General features: G+C 35.5%; 1 protein-coding gene across 1 annotated transcript in view; it reads right to left on the reverse strand.

Annotated features, from left to right (window-relative positions):
* Positions 1–43: 43 nt before the first annotated feature.
* The window catches only part of il16 (interleukin 16), a 47,845-nt gene continuing 28,247 nt past the window's right edge, over positions 44–19,641 (reverse strand). Inside the window, exons 12-22 of the mRNA XM_065294267.2 lie at positions 17,350–17,467; positions 17,130–17,262; positions 15,986–16,085; positions 12,812–13,302; positions 11,742–11,850; positions 10,017–11,367; positions 9,318–9,504; positions 8,484–8,585; positions 7,811–8,057; positions 7,035–7,163; positions 44–1,330 (exon numbers count right to left, since the gene is read on the reverse strand). Of these exons, the coding sequence (XP_065150339.1) occupies positions 1,164–1,330; positions 7,035–7,163; positions 7,811–8,057; positions 8,484–8,585; positions 9,318–9,504; positions 10,017–11,367; positions 11,742–11,850; positions 12,812–13,302; positions 15,986–16,085; positions 17,130–17,262; positions 17,350–17,467 (3,134 nt within the window). The 3' untranslated portion in view covers positions 44–1,163. The remainder of the gene's footprint in view (positions 1,331–7,034; positions 7,164–7,810; positions 8,058–8,483; positions 8,586–9,317; positions 9,505–10,016; positions 11,368–11,741; positions 11,851–12,811; positions 13,303–15,985; positions 16,086–17,129; positions 17,263–17,349; positions 17,468–19,641) is intronic.

The raw sequence follows: 19,641 nt of genomic DNA on the forward strand, positions 1-19,641 counted from the left end.
TAGATTTTACAGTCTATAACCAAAGCATTTGATTTTTTTATTATAAAAAAAAATAAGTTTGCGTTTTGCGGTGAAAGAAAATATATATACTGCGTGTGTGAAAGGGGTTAATAAATAACATCACCAGAAAACTAGCAGTGATTGGCACACTAGTTAGTTTACTTAACTTTCACAGGGTGAATGCTTGTTATTTTTGAAGATATTTTTGAAATCACGCAGACGACTCCAAGCCAGATTCCCACAGAAGTCAGCAGCTCCGGTGCAGACCTGGCCCAGAGTCGTTGGCTTTCTGGGTATCGAATGTTATAAAGAATAATCATTTTGTCTTTAATGATACATTTTATATGGGAAGCATTTCACAAACAAGCAAAAAAATAACTTTGAAATATTTTAATCTTGAATAATCTTCTCTTTTCCATAAACACCCGATGCAAGGCAATGCGTGTTCTTTACACTCTGCTTTGGTAAAACGGTGTACAAATAGATCTGAAATAAACATTTATATACAGGGTTGTGCAAATCTTAGCTTCAAAACAGGTAGACGAAAATAATCGTGTTCTTATTTTAATCCCTGATCATGTGAAACTGTACAATACCAGCATGACTGGTTGCACATCATGCACAGAAGTCACACAGCTGTCAATATGTATTAATGGCAAAACAAAGCAAACAGATCCAAGGACAACTGAATGAGTAAAGAATTTTAAAGAAATAGTTCATCCTAAAATAACAATATCATTATATCATCCCAAACCTTTATAACTTTTATGGAAATACTTGAATGAATATGTATACTGCAATATATTTTGGACCACTTTTATGATACTTTCATTACATTTACGCATTTGGCAGACACAAGAAGTATATTCAAAACAATACATTTTATTAGTTTGTGCGTTCCCTTGAAATCAAACCCACAGACTGTGTAATGTTTCAAAAATGCACCTTTTATGTTTGACGCACCTAAGAAAGTCATACAGGTTTAAAACAGCATGTGGGCGAATAAATGCCGCCATTTAAATTTTAGGGTGAACTATTTCTTTAATTATTATTTTTTAATATACCGTTCTATTTTGACGTTTTCGTGTCAAAATAGTAAAGGCATCTTCCGTAAGGCCCGAAATGGTGCGAAATTCAAGTTGATTTCACATTAAACGGCAAGTTTAGTCCTGCTCACATTTTTTTCTCTTAATGACGAGTGTAAACGGTCCGTCACTGAGACCTTTGATGATCGTCCAGGCTTCGAATCGCGTGAGACCTTGCAGAGACGAGTCCTGAATCTGCAGAACCTCATCGCCTGAGTTCAGGCCCTTTTGCTCGGCATCAGTCCCTGCCAGGAAAACACAGATGGATCATGAACATAAAATATAAAGCATTATGATTGATGACGTGGTTAATTTGGTGCATGGGAAAATAAGTCTGCAATACTGTAGTATTGTATGTTCAGTGTGTTCAAATTTAGCTTCAAAGGGATAGTTCACCTAAAAATTTAACACAATGAACAAGTTTGTAATGAAGCAGGGAACAGAAGCACCATTGACTTCCATAGTAGAAAAAAATACTAGTATGGAAGTTGATGGTGCTCAAAAACGGTTTGGTTACCAACATTGCTCAATATCTTCTTTGAATTTATCAGAAAAGAAATTCATACAGATTTAGAACAACATTAGGATGGGACAATTATGACAGAATTTTCATTTTTGGGTGAACTATCCCTTTAAGATTGATCACATGGTTAATTTAGTGCATGGGAAAATAAGTATCCAATACTGTAGTATTGTATGTTCAGTGTGTTCAAATTTAGCTTCAAAATGATAGTTCACCTAAAAAATTAACACAAGAAACATGAAGCAGAAAACAGAAGCACCATTGACTTCTATAGGAGAAAAAATACTAATATGGAAGTCGATGGTACCCAAAAACAGTTGGTTACCAACATTGCTCAATATCTTCTTTTGTGTTCATCAAAAAAAATCATACAGATTTAGAATAACATTAGGATGGAAAAATTTTGACAGAATTGAATTTTAATTTTTGGGTGAACTATCCCTTTAAGATTGATGATGTGGTAAATTTAGTGCATGGGAAAAAAGACTGCAGTACTGTAGTATTGTATGTTCAGTGTGTTCAAATTATACTTCAAAAAGGATAGTTCACCTAAAAATGTAACGCAAGAAACATGAAGCAGAAAACGGAAGCACCGTTGACTTCCATAGTGGAAAAAATACTAATATGGAAAATCGATGGTGCTGAAGAACATTTAGTTACGAACATTGCTCAATATGTTCATTTTTTATGTTAATCAGAAAAAAAGAAATTCATACAGATTTAGAACAACATTGGGATCAGAAAATGATGACAGAATTTTTATTTTTGGGTGAACTATCCCTTTAAGATTGATGACGTGGTTAATTTAGTGCATAGGAAAATAAGACTGTAGTATTGTAGTATTCTTCAGTGTGTTCAAATTTGGCTTAAAAGGGATAGTTCACCTAAAAATTAAACACAAGAAACATGAAGCAGAAAACAGAGGCACCATTGACTTCCATAGTAGGAAAAAATACTAATATGGAAGTCGATGGTGCTCAAAAACAGTTGGTAACCAACATTGGTCAATATCTTCTTTTGTGTTCATCAAAATAATATTAATAATAATCATACAGATTTAGAACAACATTAGGATGGAAAAATTTTGACAGAATTGAATTTTAATGTTTGGGTGAACTATCCCTTTAAGATTGACGACTTGGTTAATTTAGTGCATGGGAAAAAAAGACTGCAGTACTGTTGTATTGTATGTTCAGTGTGTTCAAATTAAGCTTCAAAAAGGATAGTTCACCTAAAAATTAAACACAAGAAACATGAAGCAGAAAACAGAGGCACCATTGACTTCCATAGTAGGAAAATATACTAATATGGAAGTCGATGGTGCTCAAAAACAGTTGGTAACCAACATTGCTCAATATCTTCTTTTCATGTTAAGCACAAAAAAAAAAAATTCATACAGATTTAGAACAACAGTAGAATGAGAAAATGATTACAGGATTTTCATTTTTGGGTGAACTATCCCTTTAAGATTGATGACGTGGTTAATTTAGTGCATGGAAAAATAAGTCTGCTATACTGTAGTATTGTTTATTTAGTGTGTTCAAATTTAGCTTCAAAGGGATAGTTCACCTAAAAATTAAACACAAGAAACATGAAGCAGAAAACAGAGGCACCATTGACTTCCATAGTAGGAAAAAATACTAATATGGAAGTCGATGGTGCTCAAAAACAGTTGGTTACCAACTTTGGTCAATATTAGGCATGGGCCGGTATAAGATTCTGGCGGTATGATAACCTTTAGCAAAAATACCACGGTTTCACGGTGTTACGGTTTTGCCATTGCAACACTAAAATGTGTTATTTTTTAAATGCCAGGTAAAAATAAAGCCTTTAAATTATAATATGCTTTCAAAAAATATATAATATTTTTGTAATGTATATTAAATGTAAACATCAAATCAATCACATGACTTAATGATTTAATGAATTTTGTATAAACACAGCTCATACCTTGGAGACGGTATCACAGAATATTTCAGTGGTTTTGAAACCTTGACTGTTTAAAACCTCGGTATACCTTGAAGCCGGTAATCGGCCCATGCCTAGTCAATATCTTCTTTTGTGTTCATCAAAATAATATTAATAATAATCATACAGATTTAGAACAACATTAGGATGGAAAAATTTTGAAAGAATTGAATTTTTATTTTTGGGTGAACTATCCCTTTAAGATTGATCACATGGTTAATTTAGTGCATGGGAAAATAAGACTGTAGTATTGTATGTTCAGTGTGTTCAAATTTAGCTTCAAAGGGATAGTTCACCTAAAAATGTAACACAAGAAACATGAAGCAGAAAACAGAAGCAGCATTGACTTCCATAGTAGAAAAAAATACTACTTTGGAAGTCGATGGTGCTCAAAAACAGTTGGTTACCAACATTGCTCAATATCTTCTTTTCATGTTAATCAGAAAAAAAGAAATTCATACAGATTTAGAACAACATTGGGATCAGAAAATGATGACAGAATTTTTATTTTTGGGTGAACTATCCCTTTAAGATTGATCACGGGGTTAATTTAGTACATGGGAAAATAAGACTGTAGTATTGTAGTATTCTTCAGTGTGTTCAAATTTAGCTTCAAAGGGATAGTTTACCTTAAAATTTTACACAATGAACAAGTTTGTAATGCAGCAGGAAACAAAAGCCCCATTGACTTCCATAGTAGAAAAAAATACTAATATGGAAGTCGAAGGTGCTCAAAAACGGTTTGGTTACCAACTTTGCTGAATATCTTCTTTTGCATTCATCAACAAAAAAAAATCATACAGATTTAGAACAACATTAGGATGAGAAAATGAGGGCAGAATTTTCATTTTTGGGTGAACTATCCCTTTAAGGTCCTATGCTACTTTTCTACACTCTTAGAAAGGATGTGTTACTTTTTTTTTACAGATTTTTTGTGTTATGTCATTTAACACATTATGTGTCATTTTGTGTTCAAATAAAACACAAGGTGTGTTATACGTAACGTAACACAAAATGTGTTGTTCCAATAATAACACAGAGATGGATGTATTCTGAGACCATGCATTTAGTGTGTTGTCCATAAACTAAAACTGATTGTGTTGTTTTTAACACATCCGTTCTAAGAGTGTTCTTACTTTCACACGCCACACTTACTTTGAATGACTCATTGAATTATCACATATATTTATTACATATATAGGCTATGTACTGTTAAATTAATGTCAAATCTAATATTGCATCCAAGCATAAAAGCAGACATAAGTTTAGTTTCCATTAGCCAATTTAAAAGGGCAAATTAAAAATATGACCAATGGAAACACGTACATTTTGCAAAACCATATATAGCAAAACTGCATGTGACTCGCAGGTCACCTGACATGCATAAATATCACATGATGCGAAATCACATACAATAACCTCAGAGAAACCTCATATGGAGGACAACAAGAGTCATGCGAAATGTAATAAAGAACTTCAATATTTAATAACTACCTGGACAATAAAAAATAGCAATTAATAGATTTGTTTAAAAATTAATTAATTAATCTATAAATAAATAGACAAAGTTAAAAAAAAATCATTATGTAACATTTTATTAGGCAATAAAAAGTGAGATTATAAAAATAATGTAGAAATGAAAAATCAATCCATTAATAAATAGTTCAAATTAATATAACAATTTACAAAAACAACATAAAACACTCATCAAGTTCATCATTTTAAATTGCATTTATAAATTCTTAATTAAATAATGGAATTTCAAATTGTATTTCAAAAAGCGATTTAAAACGAGAAATAAATAACTGGATTTATAAATTGAACTACAAATACAGGTTTAAATTAGGCATTTAAAAGGGAATTTCCGTTTAACATTTCCGTTTTCATTTCCTGATGGTTCTTTTCGCTATTCGATTTGCTGTTCGTTTTAGCCTCTCTATTTGGCTTTTCTGTGACTCTTTGGGTCCTTGCAAAAGGTCAAATGAGAAATGCAAATTAGCTATGGCCATTTGGATGTAACAAGCTCGCTGATTGGCTCTGATTGTATGTGTATTTATAGATCTCGGATGAGGACCCAAAGAGTCACGGAAAAGTTAAATAGAGAGGCTAAAACGAAAAGCAAATCGAATCTCTTTCTAAATCGCTTTATGAAATACATTTTGAAATTCCATTATTTAATTAAGAATTTATAAATGGAATTTAAAATGATGAACTTATTGAGTTTTTTATGTTGTTTTTGTAAATTGTTATATTAATTTGAACTATTTATTAATGGATTAATATTTCATTTCTACACTATTTTTATAATCTTACTTTTTATTGCCTAATAAAATGTTACATTATGATTTTTTTTGTAACTTTGTCTATTTATTTATAGATTAATTAATGAATTTTTAAACAAATCTATTAATTGCTACGGACTATGTGACTTATTAATAAAGTGATTTTGCATTAAGCGTCATGTTAATGTCGCTTGTGTTAAGTTTTTTTTTTATTCTGCACAGGAATTAATAAACCTGTATATGAAGTATGGCTCATTAATAAGGTATATAGATCAATCTTGATCTTTACATACTGTATTTATGCGTTAAGCGTCATGTTAATGCCCCGATGGTTTATTTTTTATTATTCCGGGCAGGAATGAATAAAACGGTTTAAGACCCAAGATGTATGAATTTGATTCTTAAATAGCACTGTATCAATGCGTTAGCTCACGTTATGTCCCAATATTTTTTATGAAATTCTGGGAAGGAGTTAATTAAACTGTATATATACACGAGCCTAAGGTGTATGAATTTTATACTTAATAGCAATGTATTAATGCATTGAGCTGCGATAAGCGTCACTATTCCGATGGTTTAAATGAAATTCTGGGCACTTATTCATAAAATGTGGGCACGATTTAACTTAATCGAGGGAAGGAGTTAATAAAATGTGGGCACGATTTAACTTAATCGAGGGATAGAATTACTAAAATGTGCGCACGATTTAGCTTAAACAAGGGAACGAATTACTAAAACGTGCGCAAGATTAATCAAGGGAATGAATTACTAAAACGTGGCCAACGATTTAATAATTCGTGGGAATGAATTGCTAATTCGTTGCCACGATTAAAAAAACAAGTTTTACCATGTCATCAGAAGGGCTTCCGTATATTTTTATTGTCCAGGTAGTTATTAAATATTGCATTTCTTTATTACATTTTGCATGACTCTTGTGGTCCTCCATAACCTCATACGTGGCTGCTACCAAGTATAAGGGGATTTTCTTGTCGTTGATGCTTGGATAACATGTCTGCGTCTCTTTTGATTAAAAATATGACTTCTAGCAAGAGGAATTTGGTTAATGGAAAAGCAGTCATTTTGCTGTAGTTTTTATCTGCATTTAGAAAATATTGCAAAAATCTGTATGATGGAATTACGTGAATGTTTTGAATAAAGTTTCTGTAATGTTCTGACCTGTAAATATTCTGTTGACAGTCAGTGGTCTATCTCCATTAATGGAGCCTTTTCCACCCTCAAGACTAAATCCAATCCCACCTGCATTCTTCTCCAACTCGAGAGTTACAACTTCACCTCCGTCTTCTCCTGTGAGACATTGCGTCACAAATCATAGGATTAAAAGTATAATGTCAATTTACAAACATATATTGTTATATTTGCACTTTATGGGGAGGTTTCCCGGACAGTGTTTATCCTAGTCCCAGACTAAAATGCATGTTTGATATCTTAACATATATCAGTGCACTTGATCTGTCTAAAGATGCGTTTGTAAAAACGACTTAAATTTCCCAAGGAAACTACGGCCTAGTCCTCGATCAATCTTAACTCTGTCCGGGAACCCGCCCTTAAAGGAAACACCACCGTTTTTCAATATTTTACTATGGTCTTACCTCGAATTAATACATACCAATCTTTTTTCAGTATGTAGACTTTTAATCTTTGTACAGCGTGTCATAAATGTGTTAGCATTTAGCCTAGCCCCATTCATTTCTATGGCTCCAAACAGGGATGAATTTAGAAGCCACCAAACACTTCCATGTAAAGACTGTTACATGAGTAGTTACATGAGTAAGTATGGTGGCACATCATAAAACTTTTGTTTGGAGCCATAGGAATGAATAGGGCTAGGCTAAATGCTAACACATTCAAGATGTGCTGAGGTAAGAAGAAAAACTGTGGTGTTCTCACAAGCATTATTCAGAAAGTATTAGCTTTATAAACACAACACCCACCTGTGAAGCTGTTGTCTGTCCCACTGCTGCAGCTAAACTCATTAGCGTTAGCATCTTTGCCCTCCGCATCTTTATTCTTGCACACCACCACCACCGCCTGCTTCATGTTGCGAGCTTGCCTGAGTATCGTCGTGGCATCGCTGTGCGTGATGTTTTTCAGTGTTTGCCCATTGATGGACAAAACTTCGTCGCCTCGCTCTATGGTGCCCTCCTGAGCGGCCAGGCCACTGGGAAAAACCCTGTGGACCTGAAAGAAGAGGATTTGGTACATTGGTGGAGTAAAATGCAGTGAACTTTGATCCAAAAGAACCTGCTAATTTAATTGAGACGTGTTGCTAGCATTAACCACAGACAGTTTCCATTCACAGATATGGTGACCACATGACCACATGATGTATTTGCATCTTCAAACTTTGCACGGATATCATGTCCTTTCAGCTATGGATTACTTTAATTTCATTTTTAAACTGTGCAACATTTTTTTGTCCTTTTTAAAGTTGGACAGTACAAATCCCAATTCACTGAAAACACAAGTTTGGATGTTGTTTTTCATGGTTGGAGTGGCATGAGGTTTGTGCATTTACGAGCATCAAGCATTTGAACATTTGCTAATTGTCTATTGAAAGGTGAAGTACATTAACCGTGGTGTTGAAGATGTGGGAGCATCACTCACTGTAGTCGCTTTGTTCTCTAGATCGATACCTCCAGCGATGCTGAAACCCAAGCCAGCTCCTTCCTCTTTATGGAGAATCACAACGTGGATGTCTTCCAGTTGCTAATGGATGTTAAGAAAACCAATTCAGTCTTGTTTCTGGACCATTTTGTGGTTGGTGGGTTTGAACACCCTTTGTAATGTGGCTATAGCGAATATCCACAAAGGAATATCCATACTCTAACCCATTTAGCATAGCAGTCATTATGCAACATGCTAGAGAATGCAGGTTTATTGTTTTATAAAGACCGGCTGCCTTTTTAATAGTTTCCAGGTGGGCTTTTATCTGCTTGTGCTGTAGCCCAGGGCTGGTCTGTGGTCCCACGAGGCTGCTATCAGCTAAGATGAGCAGATGATTGGGCTAAAATAATTTAGAAGGCTATAAACAAACACAGGGTTTTGCTGGACTATTTAAATAATTCAAAGAGTACTTTAATAGCAAAGTATGTGCCATATTCCCTTAAAAAGAGATGTGATGTGCAGCTTGAGGTCTGACAGTTTGACATTCCAGGGCATTAGCCCATTATTCCGTAATAAATCCAAACCCGGACTTAAACAGAGGAATACAGCCATTCATTTAGCTTAGCATATAACATTTAAGAGTCTTTGCTCATTTAATACAACCTCCTTCATTCACTTTTTCAGGCACTTTTGTCTCTATAGAGAACTGATCGTTGTTTAGTCACACCTCTCATACATATTCAAGTTTACAAAGCAAAATGTGGAAGTAATGAAAAACAGGCAAAACCATGTACTTTGTGGTTCATGTGATTACGGAACCAGAGAGCCGCTCACCCTTAGCGTGTCTTCGTCCAGATCCTTGACTTCCTGAATCATCTGCTGGATCTCCTCCGGCGGAAGGGCTGAGATCATGGATTGGGCACAGACTGCCGAAGCTGAGTTTAGGGGGCGTTCGGGTGTCTCTTCTACCTTCTCACAGTCTTCCCCTCTCTCAATAGTGCGCTCTCTCAGTTCGGCCAGGCTGTGGACCAGGAAAAATAAAGGTCTGCCACTACCACGAAAACTAAATTTGGGACTCTGCCAAGAGGATGTTGGTTTTACAGCATAACACGTTTAAAAAGACTCATGAATACACTTGCTTGAAGTACAGGCTGATTTTATGTTGCGACCAATTTGCTAACATCACAAAGTGTTTTATCTGAAGACTCTTCTGGGTCAAACATTTGTTTCTCCCTAAAGTGATAAGATATGCTGAGATTATCTGCGTACAACACAGTACTATGAAAATGTCTGTTGTGTGTGACTAATGCAACCAAGCTGCATTTCCTTTTCTTGTTTCATTTAAAAACAGACTCTCAAATTATGCCTTAATCGTGCGGGCAGCTTTCAACATGAAAGCATTTGGCATTGTTGGCTCTCGACTGTGTGATTTTATCCAAACTCAAGCAATATTGTGTCAAGCAAGTGTGTAATTACACCCAAAAGCTTTAATCCTGCAAGTGCATCTATTTAAACACATGAGATTATACATACCTTACAGAGAACCCCCTCTCATTGGTCTCTAGGGTCGGTGGGGGCTTTTCGGTTGACGAGGCTTGCTCTACAGGATTATGAAGAGGGGATCCTGGTGGGGCACCCCAGGGGTTACCAAATCTGACACAAGGAGATTGAGGCAGTGACTGCATGGACCGCATCAGAGCATTGGACACCTGGTTGCTGAAAGACAAGATGATCCCCAGACTTTCCCCTTCCAGGCCACATTGACTGGGGGCATCTGAGGGACTGAGGGGTAGACTCTTGGTTCTCAAGCTTACGGTGTGAGTGCCAACACCTTCGGATGAATATGGCTTTTCTGAAGTACCTTCTTTTGAGCTGCTTGATCTCCGTGGGACGTGGCTTATAGGGGGAGAAGGTTCTTGAGATGGTGCAGGTTCTTGCTCGGTCTCGGCAACTGGTGGAAGCTCTTTCAGGATGCTTGTGGGTTCCTCAATGAGTATTGGCTCACAGGACTCTGAAGTGATATTTGAATCAAGAGAAGTAGATTGCTTTTCTTCCTCTAGAGAATGGAGGTCTGAAGTGATATTTGAACTAAGGGAAGCCGATTGCTTGTCTTCCTCTAGAGAATGGGGGTCTGAAGCGATATTTGAACTAAAGGAAGCTGGTTGCTTTTCTTCCTCTAGAGAATGGTGGTCTGAAGCAATATTTGAACTAAGGGAAGCTGATTGCTTTTCTTCCCCTGCAGGCTGTATGGAAGCAGAAATTGTTGGTAGAGACTGGCAGTTATCATTTTTTTCTAAGTTACTTGTGACAACCTTGGTTCTCCCTGCATTGCTATAGTCTGCTTTCTGTGTTTTAGCTGTCTTCTCTATTAGAGGAGGGCATGTTGCCGCGGCCACTCGCCTGCTTGGCCTTTCTGCTGCTTCTGCATTTGAGAAAGTCTCAAACGAACTGATCTTCTGCCTAATTGACAAATTGCCTCCTGATGAAGCACTCCTCAGACCACTCCCAAAGGTTCTGCCGGTGTCCTGGCTCCGATGGTCCGGTTGTTTCAAAGCCTCTTTAACTGGTTTTCCAGACTTAATGTTCTTCAGGCTCTGTCGTACCCACGCAGACTTCGGAGCCACCGGGGGGCCTTTTTTAACATTGGGTGTCTGTTCGGAAGAGGAGTCCGAGGTGACGTTGGTGCTTTCTGAAGGTGTGCCATTAACCTCATTATCCCCATTAAGGTCACTCATGGTTTTGGAACAGTAGGACTGGTTCTCCGGGCTATCTGTGATCTTGACCCAGGGATCAAGTTGTTGATCTGTACTGACCTCCACACAAGCCTGCCGTCTCAAACCGACCCGTCTGCTCGGACTACACACGGGTGAAGGGCTTTTTGGACCTGTAACAATTATGTAATAGTGTTCAGATGTATTTCCCTTTAATGAGCAACCAAACAGAGAAGTGCAAAGTAAAAAGCTGTAACCCACAAACTGTCAGTTTCAGTAACTGTCACAGGATATCTTTTTGTGTATTCATTTGAAAATGTAACAAATATTATTTTATTTTGGAAAACATAGCTTTAGAATTTTCACATGTTCTAAGTAGAGTCAGGAAATGAAAAGAACCGGCAGAGGAAGTACATTTATTTTAATTTCTTAATCTTCAAAACAATAATATGAATGAAATGCCTATATCCAACCTATATAACATATATTACTATAATGTTTTTTGACAGGTTGTAGTAGTTCATGTATTAGTTTATGTCTGACATACCTCTGTGTTCTCTGCCCTCTCTGTGTGTTGTGTCACTTGCCACTGCAGGTTTAGTTTCAGAGATACATGCAGACGCTTTACTTCCGACTTCTGAGGGTTCAACCACTTCCTGTCACAAAAACAGGAAAAGGTTGCCTGATTTTAAGTACAAATAATTTGAAAAGGTGAAGAAATACATCCGGCATTGTTTCATCATGCGTAAATGCAACCATAGACATGCAAAACGTCCAAACATTCACATGAAGACAAAAACATAAAAACCAACAATCATTCATTTGATCAAATCAACACATATGCACTAATGGGGGGAATTCAATATATGAAGTGCAAAAAATATGTAACATTGGAACAAATCAAAGGCTTCATCGCAAAATACCAACATAAACCATTCCAAAAAGAGGAAGCATGGATTTCTACGTACATGGTTAAACAGAAGCCTTGAGATCTTTCTCAAAGCCCTGTACAGACTGCAGAAAAACTAGATGCATGTGGAGAGACCAAAGACAGTTGCATGAGGCTGTGAATGGTTTGAATGATTTTAAATGATGACACACATAGTGTATCAATATACAAAAACAAATGCATCATTGCATTCGTATTGATACAGCGTGTCAAACTGTCTGTAGCTTCCTGTAGATGTGTGTTGATGATAATACTGACATTGCAAAACTTATGGAGGATCGCACCTTAGCCAATCACGCCTTGACTTATTCAAATACCATTTATGGGCAATGCATGTGCTGCAGAGTAAAATCCGCCTACTTGAGCAGATCGGAAGAGAGCAAACAACAACAAAAAAATTGGTTTACATCTTAAACAGGAATAAATACCCTATATTTATTTATCTAAAAATGTATAAAATATATACACATTTTGTTTGCTTGACTAAAAATCAAATCAAATTTGTTTAAGAAATAAATTGCATTTAAAAGTGCATTTAAGTTATAAAATGTATACACCCGGACTACAGACAACTCTGGGCCGGATCCGGGCCGAAGTCAGCGGATCCGACCCGGATCCAGCCCAGGGTCCAGGCAGCTATAATATTTCATATAGCTATAAATAGCTACCTGGCAGTTGCTTTGAGAAGCCAGTAGATCCTTCTCTCTCACCGAAGAACCTTGACTGGAGCAACTTGAATCAGTCAGTTCTTCCTGACTGGTAACGTCTTGTCGTCTGCAGCATCTTTGTGTCTGGTTTGCTGGTCCTGGCGTTGAGGTTCTCACCACACCTCTTGGTTGTTGTCCAATGAAATTCACTGGACATTTATAAGGAATGTTATAATCATCGTCGGTAAATGGAGACAGTCTGTTATTGAGAGAAATGTCACTGTTGGTGGTTAAGGAGACGTCCATGCTCTGCACTCTGGTGACGTGCTCAGGTTGTAGGAAGGAATGAGTGCTGACACTCTCAGGGATACAGCGATGACTGTAGGCACCTTCACTGCAGGACCGGATCATGGGCTTCTGTGCCCGTCTACAGTTTAACTGGTTTGAGCTCCGGTCTAAACATCGGACGCACTTTTGTCTGCTGTGGGAACAACCTTCTGATCTTCTCAGACCTGAGATCAGATACAAAAATAAATCTAATGCCCAAGCTTTACAGCCACTTTATTATTTTGTATGCAAATGTAACCATGGACCACAAACCAGTCTTAAGTATATTCATAGCAATTCCCTTATCTATTGCTTTGCTTTATTTTGAGTTTACTGTCTTATAGTTTTTTGTGCTTAATAATGTATAATGTAAAAATAAAATGCAAAGTAGCGCAGATTTGGCAGCCCGGACGTTGTATTTATTTTATCAGATGCAATTGTTTTTTATATACAAAGTTATTTTATAATTAAAACAAAATCGTAGCAATAGCCAAAATTTAAATTAAAACACTTTATTTTATGTCAAAAAAATATTAGGATATTACGTAAAGATCATGTTTCATAAAGATATTGTGTACATTTCCTACCACAAATATATCAAAAATGTATTTATCAATTGTAATATGTGTTGATAAGGACTTCATTTGGACAACTTTAAAGGCATTTTTCTCAATATTTTGATTTTTTTGCACCCTTAGATTCCAGATTTTGAAATAGTTGTATATAGTTCGAGCCTCAAGTTTGTACCAAGGAGGATTAGGGCCAAAATAAAACCATCTGCAGATTAAAGTCATTAAAATGCGAAAATAATTCTCATTAAATAATTACTTCATTCGCATTAAAAAAGACTTCATTCTCGTTAAATAACTACTCTATTCTCCTTAAATAACGACTTTATTTACGTTAAATAACGACTTTATTTTCGTTAAATAAAGGCTTTATTTTCGTTAAATAACGGCTTTATTCTCCTTAAATAACGACTTTATTTTTGTTAAATAACTACTCTATTATTGTTAAATAATAACTTTATTTTCGTTAAATGACGACTTTATTCTCGTTAAATAACGACTTTATTCTTGTTAAATAATGACTTTATTCTCTTTAAATAATGACTTTATTTTCGTTAAATAACGGCTTTATTCTCATTAAATAACAACTTTATTATTGTTAAGTAACAACTTTATTCTCGTTAAATAACAACTTTATTCCCAAAATTATATTTATTTGGATTTTATTCTTGTTAAATAACGACTTTCGTTAAATAAAGGCTTTATTTTCGTTAAATAAAGGCTTTATTTTCGTTAAATAACGACTTTATTCTTGTTAAATAACGACTTTATTCTCGTTAAATAACTATTCTATTCTCCTTAAATAACGACTTTATTTTCGTTAAATAGCGACTTTATTTTCGTTAAATAACGGCTTTATTTTCGTTAAATAGCGACTTTATTCTCCTTAAATAAAGGCTTTATTTTCGTTAAATAACAACTTTATTCTTGTTAAATAACGACTTTATTCTCGTTAAATAACTATTCTATTCTCCTTAAATAACTATTCTATTCTCCTTAAATAACGACTTTATTTTCGTTAAATAGCGACTTTATTTTCGTTAAATAACGGCTTTATTTTCGTTAAATAGCGACTTTATTCTCCTTAAATAACGGCTTTATTCTCGTTAAATAACAACTTTATTCTCGTTAAATAACAACTTTATTCCCAAAATTATATTTATTCGGACTTTATTTTCGTTAAATAATGACTTTATTCTCGCATTTCAGCTTGACCCTAATCCTCCTTGGTAAGGTTTGAGCCTTCAAGTCTTAAGTTTATAAAAATTTGAGGCATCACTTGGACATTAAAATTGCATTTACATTTATTATTCAATTTTTGGACTTTTTATATTTAGCCTTACAGCTTAAAGTCTTTACAATGAAAATGGTGTCCAATGGTGACTTAAAAACAACAAAATATGTTCAGATAAGTCCAAGTATGAAATCCTTTTTACAAACCCTTTCGATTTAATACTAATGTCACATTCTTTCATTTCAAAAGTTTATTTCTTTCTGTAAATGCCTTGTCAATGACTACATTTTATTTTGATTTAGTATATAAACGGGATTGAAAACCGGATTTGTGTTCCCCCATATAAAACCACACTACCAATATACTGTATCATGATCAAATGATGAGTCTATCTATTCCTAAATTAAACACTGCTATTGTTTTAATGCATGCATATGATGTCATTTCCACAGATGGACGATACATTTTAGTGGTTGCATGCTTGTAAAGTACTGTACTTGTTTAGTCATTATTGTCTTAAATCTGTTAAGTATGCAAAACTGGCATTGAACCGCTGTGGTCTGAGCAAATGCCCATGTGTTTTTACTAAAGAAGAAAAAAGACTTCAAATGGGAGAATTTTTTGTATTTAAACCACATCAGGTTATTCAGTAATATAATTTTTTTGTAAAACCAGCGAATTGGGAGTCGAGTCAAAGTCAATTTTTGCGACTTAAAGGGTTAGTTCATCCAAAAATGAAAATTCTGTCATAATTTTATCATCCTCATGTTGTTCTAAACCTGTATGAGTCTCTTTATTCTGTTGAACACAAAAGAAGATATTTTTATAAACCCATTGACTTCCATAGTATTTGTTTTTTCCTACTATGAAAGTCAATGGGTACCATCGACTGTATGGTTACCATCATTCATCAGAATATTTTCTATCGTGTTCAACACAATAAAGAAACTCATACCATTTTAGAACAACATGAGAAGTAAATGATGACAGAATTTTCATTTATGGGGCAAACTATATCCCTTTAACGTGACTTAAATATATAAAAGGATAAGACAGACAACATACTGCTGTGAAATCCATCCATACTCCACTGACTTCTGTCTCTCCTGAGTTTACTGTGTTCCACCGCCTGAGCGATGGCCTCATTTAACTGCTGCTCAGAAACCTTCATACACACAAAAACATAATTTACACAACATTCGTAAACTTACTGTGCGTTCAAACCAGACACGAATGAAGCGAATAAATTGTGCTATTCGCACATTGTTGGACGCTTGAACATTTTGAGTTAACCCGCTTCAGTCTTTTGTGGAATTCGTGTCATTTGTGCGTTAAAATTCAGACTTGAATACGCTCAATTTGCCGGCTTTAGCTAGCTAAATATATATACACTACACTACACCGTAATCACGTCACTACTAGAGCAAGCGGCATTACAAGTGACGCGCATTATGTAATAATATTACTTTTCTGAAGAAACGAGTAAAGTAACGCAATATTTTATAAATGTAACATTAATATTTAAGTTACTTTTTAAAAAAAAGTAATGCTAGTTACTTTTCGGTTTAATTAATTCAATTTAAAAATAAAATAATGTACTGAATTAAACTGAACATATTTACGTAGAATTACGCACTCTGTGCGCCTGAGCGGAAACAGTTTGAGTCAGAAACGGAGATGGCAGGCCAGAGCTTGACATTTTTGCGATCATAAAAAACACCTGCAAGGCCTGAAAAATATCAAGTCTCAGCCAAGTAAGAAAAAGTAACGCAAAAGTAACGCAAAAGTAACGTAAGCATTACTTTCCATGAAAAGTAACTAAGTTTAACGCAGTTAGTTACGTTTTTGGGGAGTAACTTAATATTGTAATGCATTACTTTTAAAAGTAACTTTCCCCAACACTGGTTAACGCGGTGCAAATATCCGCCAAAGTTACGTTTTCGTGTGGAACCCGTGCGAATTGTGTGTTACGCGCGTCAAACGCCTGAAACACTCAATTTGTGTCACATTATTCGCAGTACCTCATTCGCAGCGCAGGATGTCTGTTGCATCTTTTCATTGACTTAACATGTAAATCAATTGTATTTAAGGCTTTATACGCATCTGGTGTGAATGCACCATTAGACTTAGATAAAAAAAATTACATTTGTTTATACTCAAGCTTTGAATGACCACAATCATTATCCTACCGAAAAAACTTTAAACCTACTTTTGGGTCGGGGTGTCGACTGATGATGATTTGGACCGGGCCTGGGCTGCACTGACTCAGAACTGTGTACACATCATTTAGTGTCATGCTACAAACCACCGTGTCATTAATCTCCATGATCTCATCGCCACATCTGATGCCACACACAGAAAGACATTAAAGTAACGTTAGGTTGAAATGAATATGACATTTAGGTTCAGACGAAATGTTGGGTCCGTACCTTAAACGTCCATCCATGTGGGCCACTGATCCTGGTGACAGCGTATGAATGTAGATTCCCGGACAGCACCCAGCTGAAGGTACACAGCATAGCCCGATACCTAAACCTACACCAAACTCTGAACAAATAGACGATAAAAATGATTGACATCCATTTTGTGTGACGCAAACCGGTCACTTCTTCAGTAAACTGAACGACTGCATAAGCACTTTTATAAACTATATTTCAGCACTTATTTACCTGCCTGTCAACAAGAACTGATAAATAATTATGAGCTGATAATGTTTATAATGAACACACTCTTTAAATCTTTATAATGCCGTTAATTTAGCCTGAAAGTCGCTTATATTTGAGTTACACAGAAAAAGCGACAACATACAGGTTTGAAATAATATGAAAGTGAGTAAAAGATTACAGAATTTTATTCTTACACTGTAAAACTTCCTTACTGTAACATAAGTATTATGTTAACTTAAAGGACAAGTTCGGTATTTTAGACTTAAAGCCCTGTTTTCAGATTGTTTATGGTGAAATAGAACGGTTTTGACTGAAATTTCGACATTTGCGGCTGCCCTGAGATTTTCCGCGTGTTTGTGTTTCCCCTCACACCTCTACAATGGGTGCATAGGTGCACTGGAACAATCCTTCCTATGCATTAAACTTTCGTTTACAAAGACGTGAAACTCACCGAGTGGTCAGGGGTGTTCACTGATATGCTCACACAAAAATCGCTGCAAAAGATGCTTTCCAACAGCTGTTTTAGCATTCGTTGTTAACTTGTGGACCTATTTTTCCAAACGGCTCACACCCGTACATTCTTCCGCTTAGAGCTTGAATTATAAACACTCCAGCTCAGGTGGTGGCGCTAATCCGCCATTGCCAATTGCAAGAATAGAAACAAAGTTCCCGGCGCGGAGTAATACCGCACCTCACAGCACAACTAATACAAGTCAATGGAGTTGGTAAAAACTACGATAAAACCTGTTGGAATGCGTATTTTGCAGCGATTTTTGTGTGAGCATATCAGTGAACACCCCTGACCACTCGGTGACTTTCACGTCTGTGTAAACGAAAGTTTAATGCATTTTAGGAAGGATTGTTCCAGTGCACCATTAAACCCATTGTAGAGGTGTGAGATGAAACACAAACACCCGAAAAATCTCAGGGCAGCCGCAAAAGTCGAAATTTCAGTCAAAACCATTCTATTTCACCATAAACAATCTGAAAACAGGGCTTTAAGTCTAAAATACCGAACTTGTCCTTTAAAGGCACAAGATGTAATTTTCACCACTAGAGGTCGCTAAACAACAACGGCACAGCTTGGTGATGCTATTAGAATAGGATTAGTGTTTACCTTCAATGTCGTTAGAAATCGATAAGATAGGACTTACGATGTTACTACTTACGCGTTTGCATACTGTTTCGCGTAAACTACTTCTACTAAGGAGACAGATCAGTATATGATATCAAACTATCACAAGAGCAATCTGAGAGCAACACATCATCCCAGATAGTTCGTCATTCCCCAGTCAATCTGTGCCATAGGGCAAAAAATACATTTCTCTGACCAAAATTATGTTTTAAATATAGGCGAAATACATTTTGTAGAAAGTAAATATATAAAATATATTTGTGAGTTTAAAAATGTAATATCAAAATATATTTCTAAATGTATTTAAGGGGCAAGCATAATTTAATTTAAAGTAATTTTACAATCCATACAGCAAAAATATTTATTTTTCCTGGCCAAAATATATTTTAAATATATGGTAATACAACGTTTTTACTCTACAGGTTTGTAACATGAAAAAATCTTTTCTTTTAATGCGATGTGAATATATTTCCTATTTTAAAAATATTTATTTTAAAAATATATTTCAAAATATACAAAAATACATCTGTGAAAAATATATATTTGTAAACATATTCTAAAATATATTACAGCATTTTTTGGCCATTTGTATATTTTGAAATTATTCGAGAATATACGGACATGCCAGCATTGACAAGCGCCCTTTAAAGATATGTATTTGAATGTATGCTGTTATGCGGGGCGTGAAAGGGAAGCGTTCGAATGATGTGTGACATGAAGCTTCAGCAACAGCTAGCTGTCTCATCACAGTGTTTATCACATCTGAAACAGTGTTAGGCCCGAAACAAACAAACTTAACACAAACACAGATGTTGGCCAAAGCATTGCAAATATGCAACCCTATATACTAACTTCACAGTACGCATATGGACATTTGTGATATTACCAAATAATATAATAAATGAGAAAACTGCAAACAT

Source organism: Paramisgurnus dabryanus, chromosome 2 (assembly GCF_030506205.2).
Source record: "Paramisgurnus dabryanus chromosome 2, PD_genome_1.1, whole genome shotgun sequence".
Taxonomy (NCBI): domain Eukaryota; kingdom Metazoa; phylum Chordata; class Actinopteri; order Cypriniformes; family Cobitidae; genus Paramisgurnus; species Paramisgurnus dabryanus.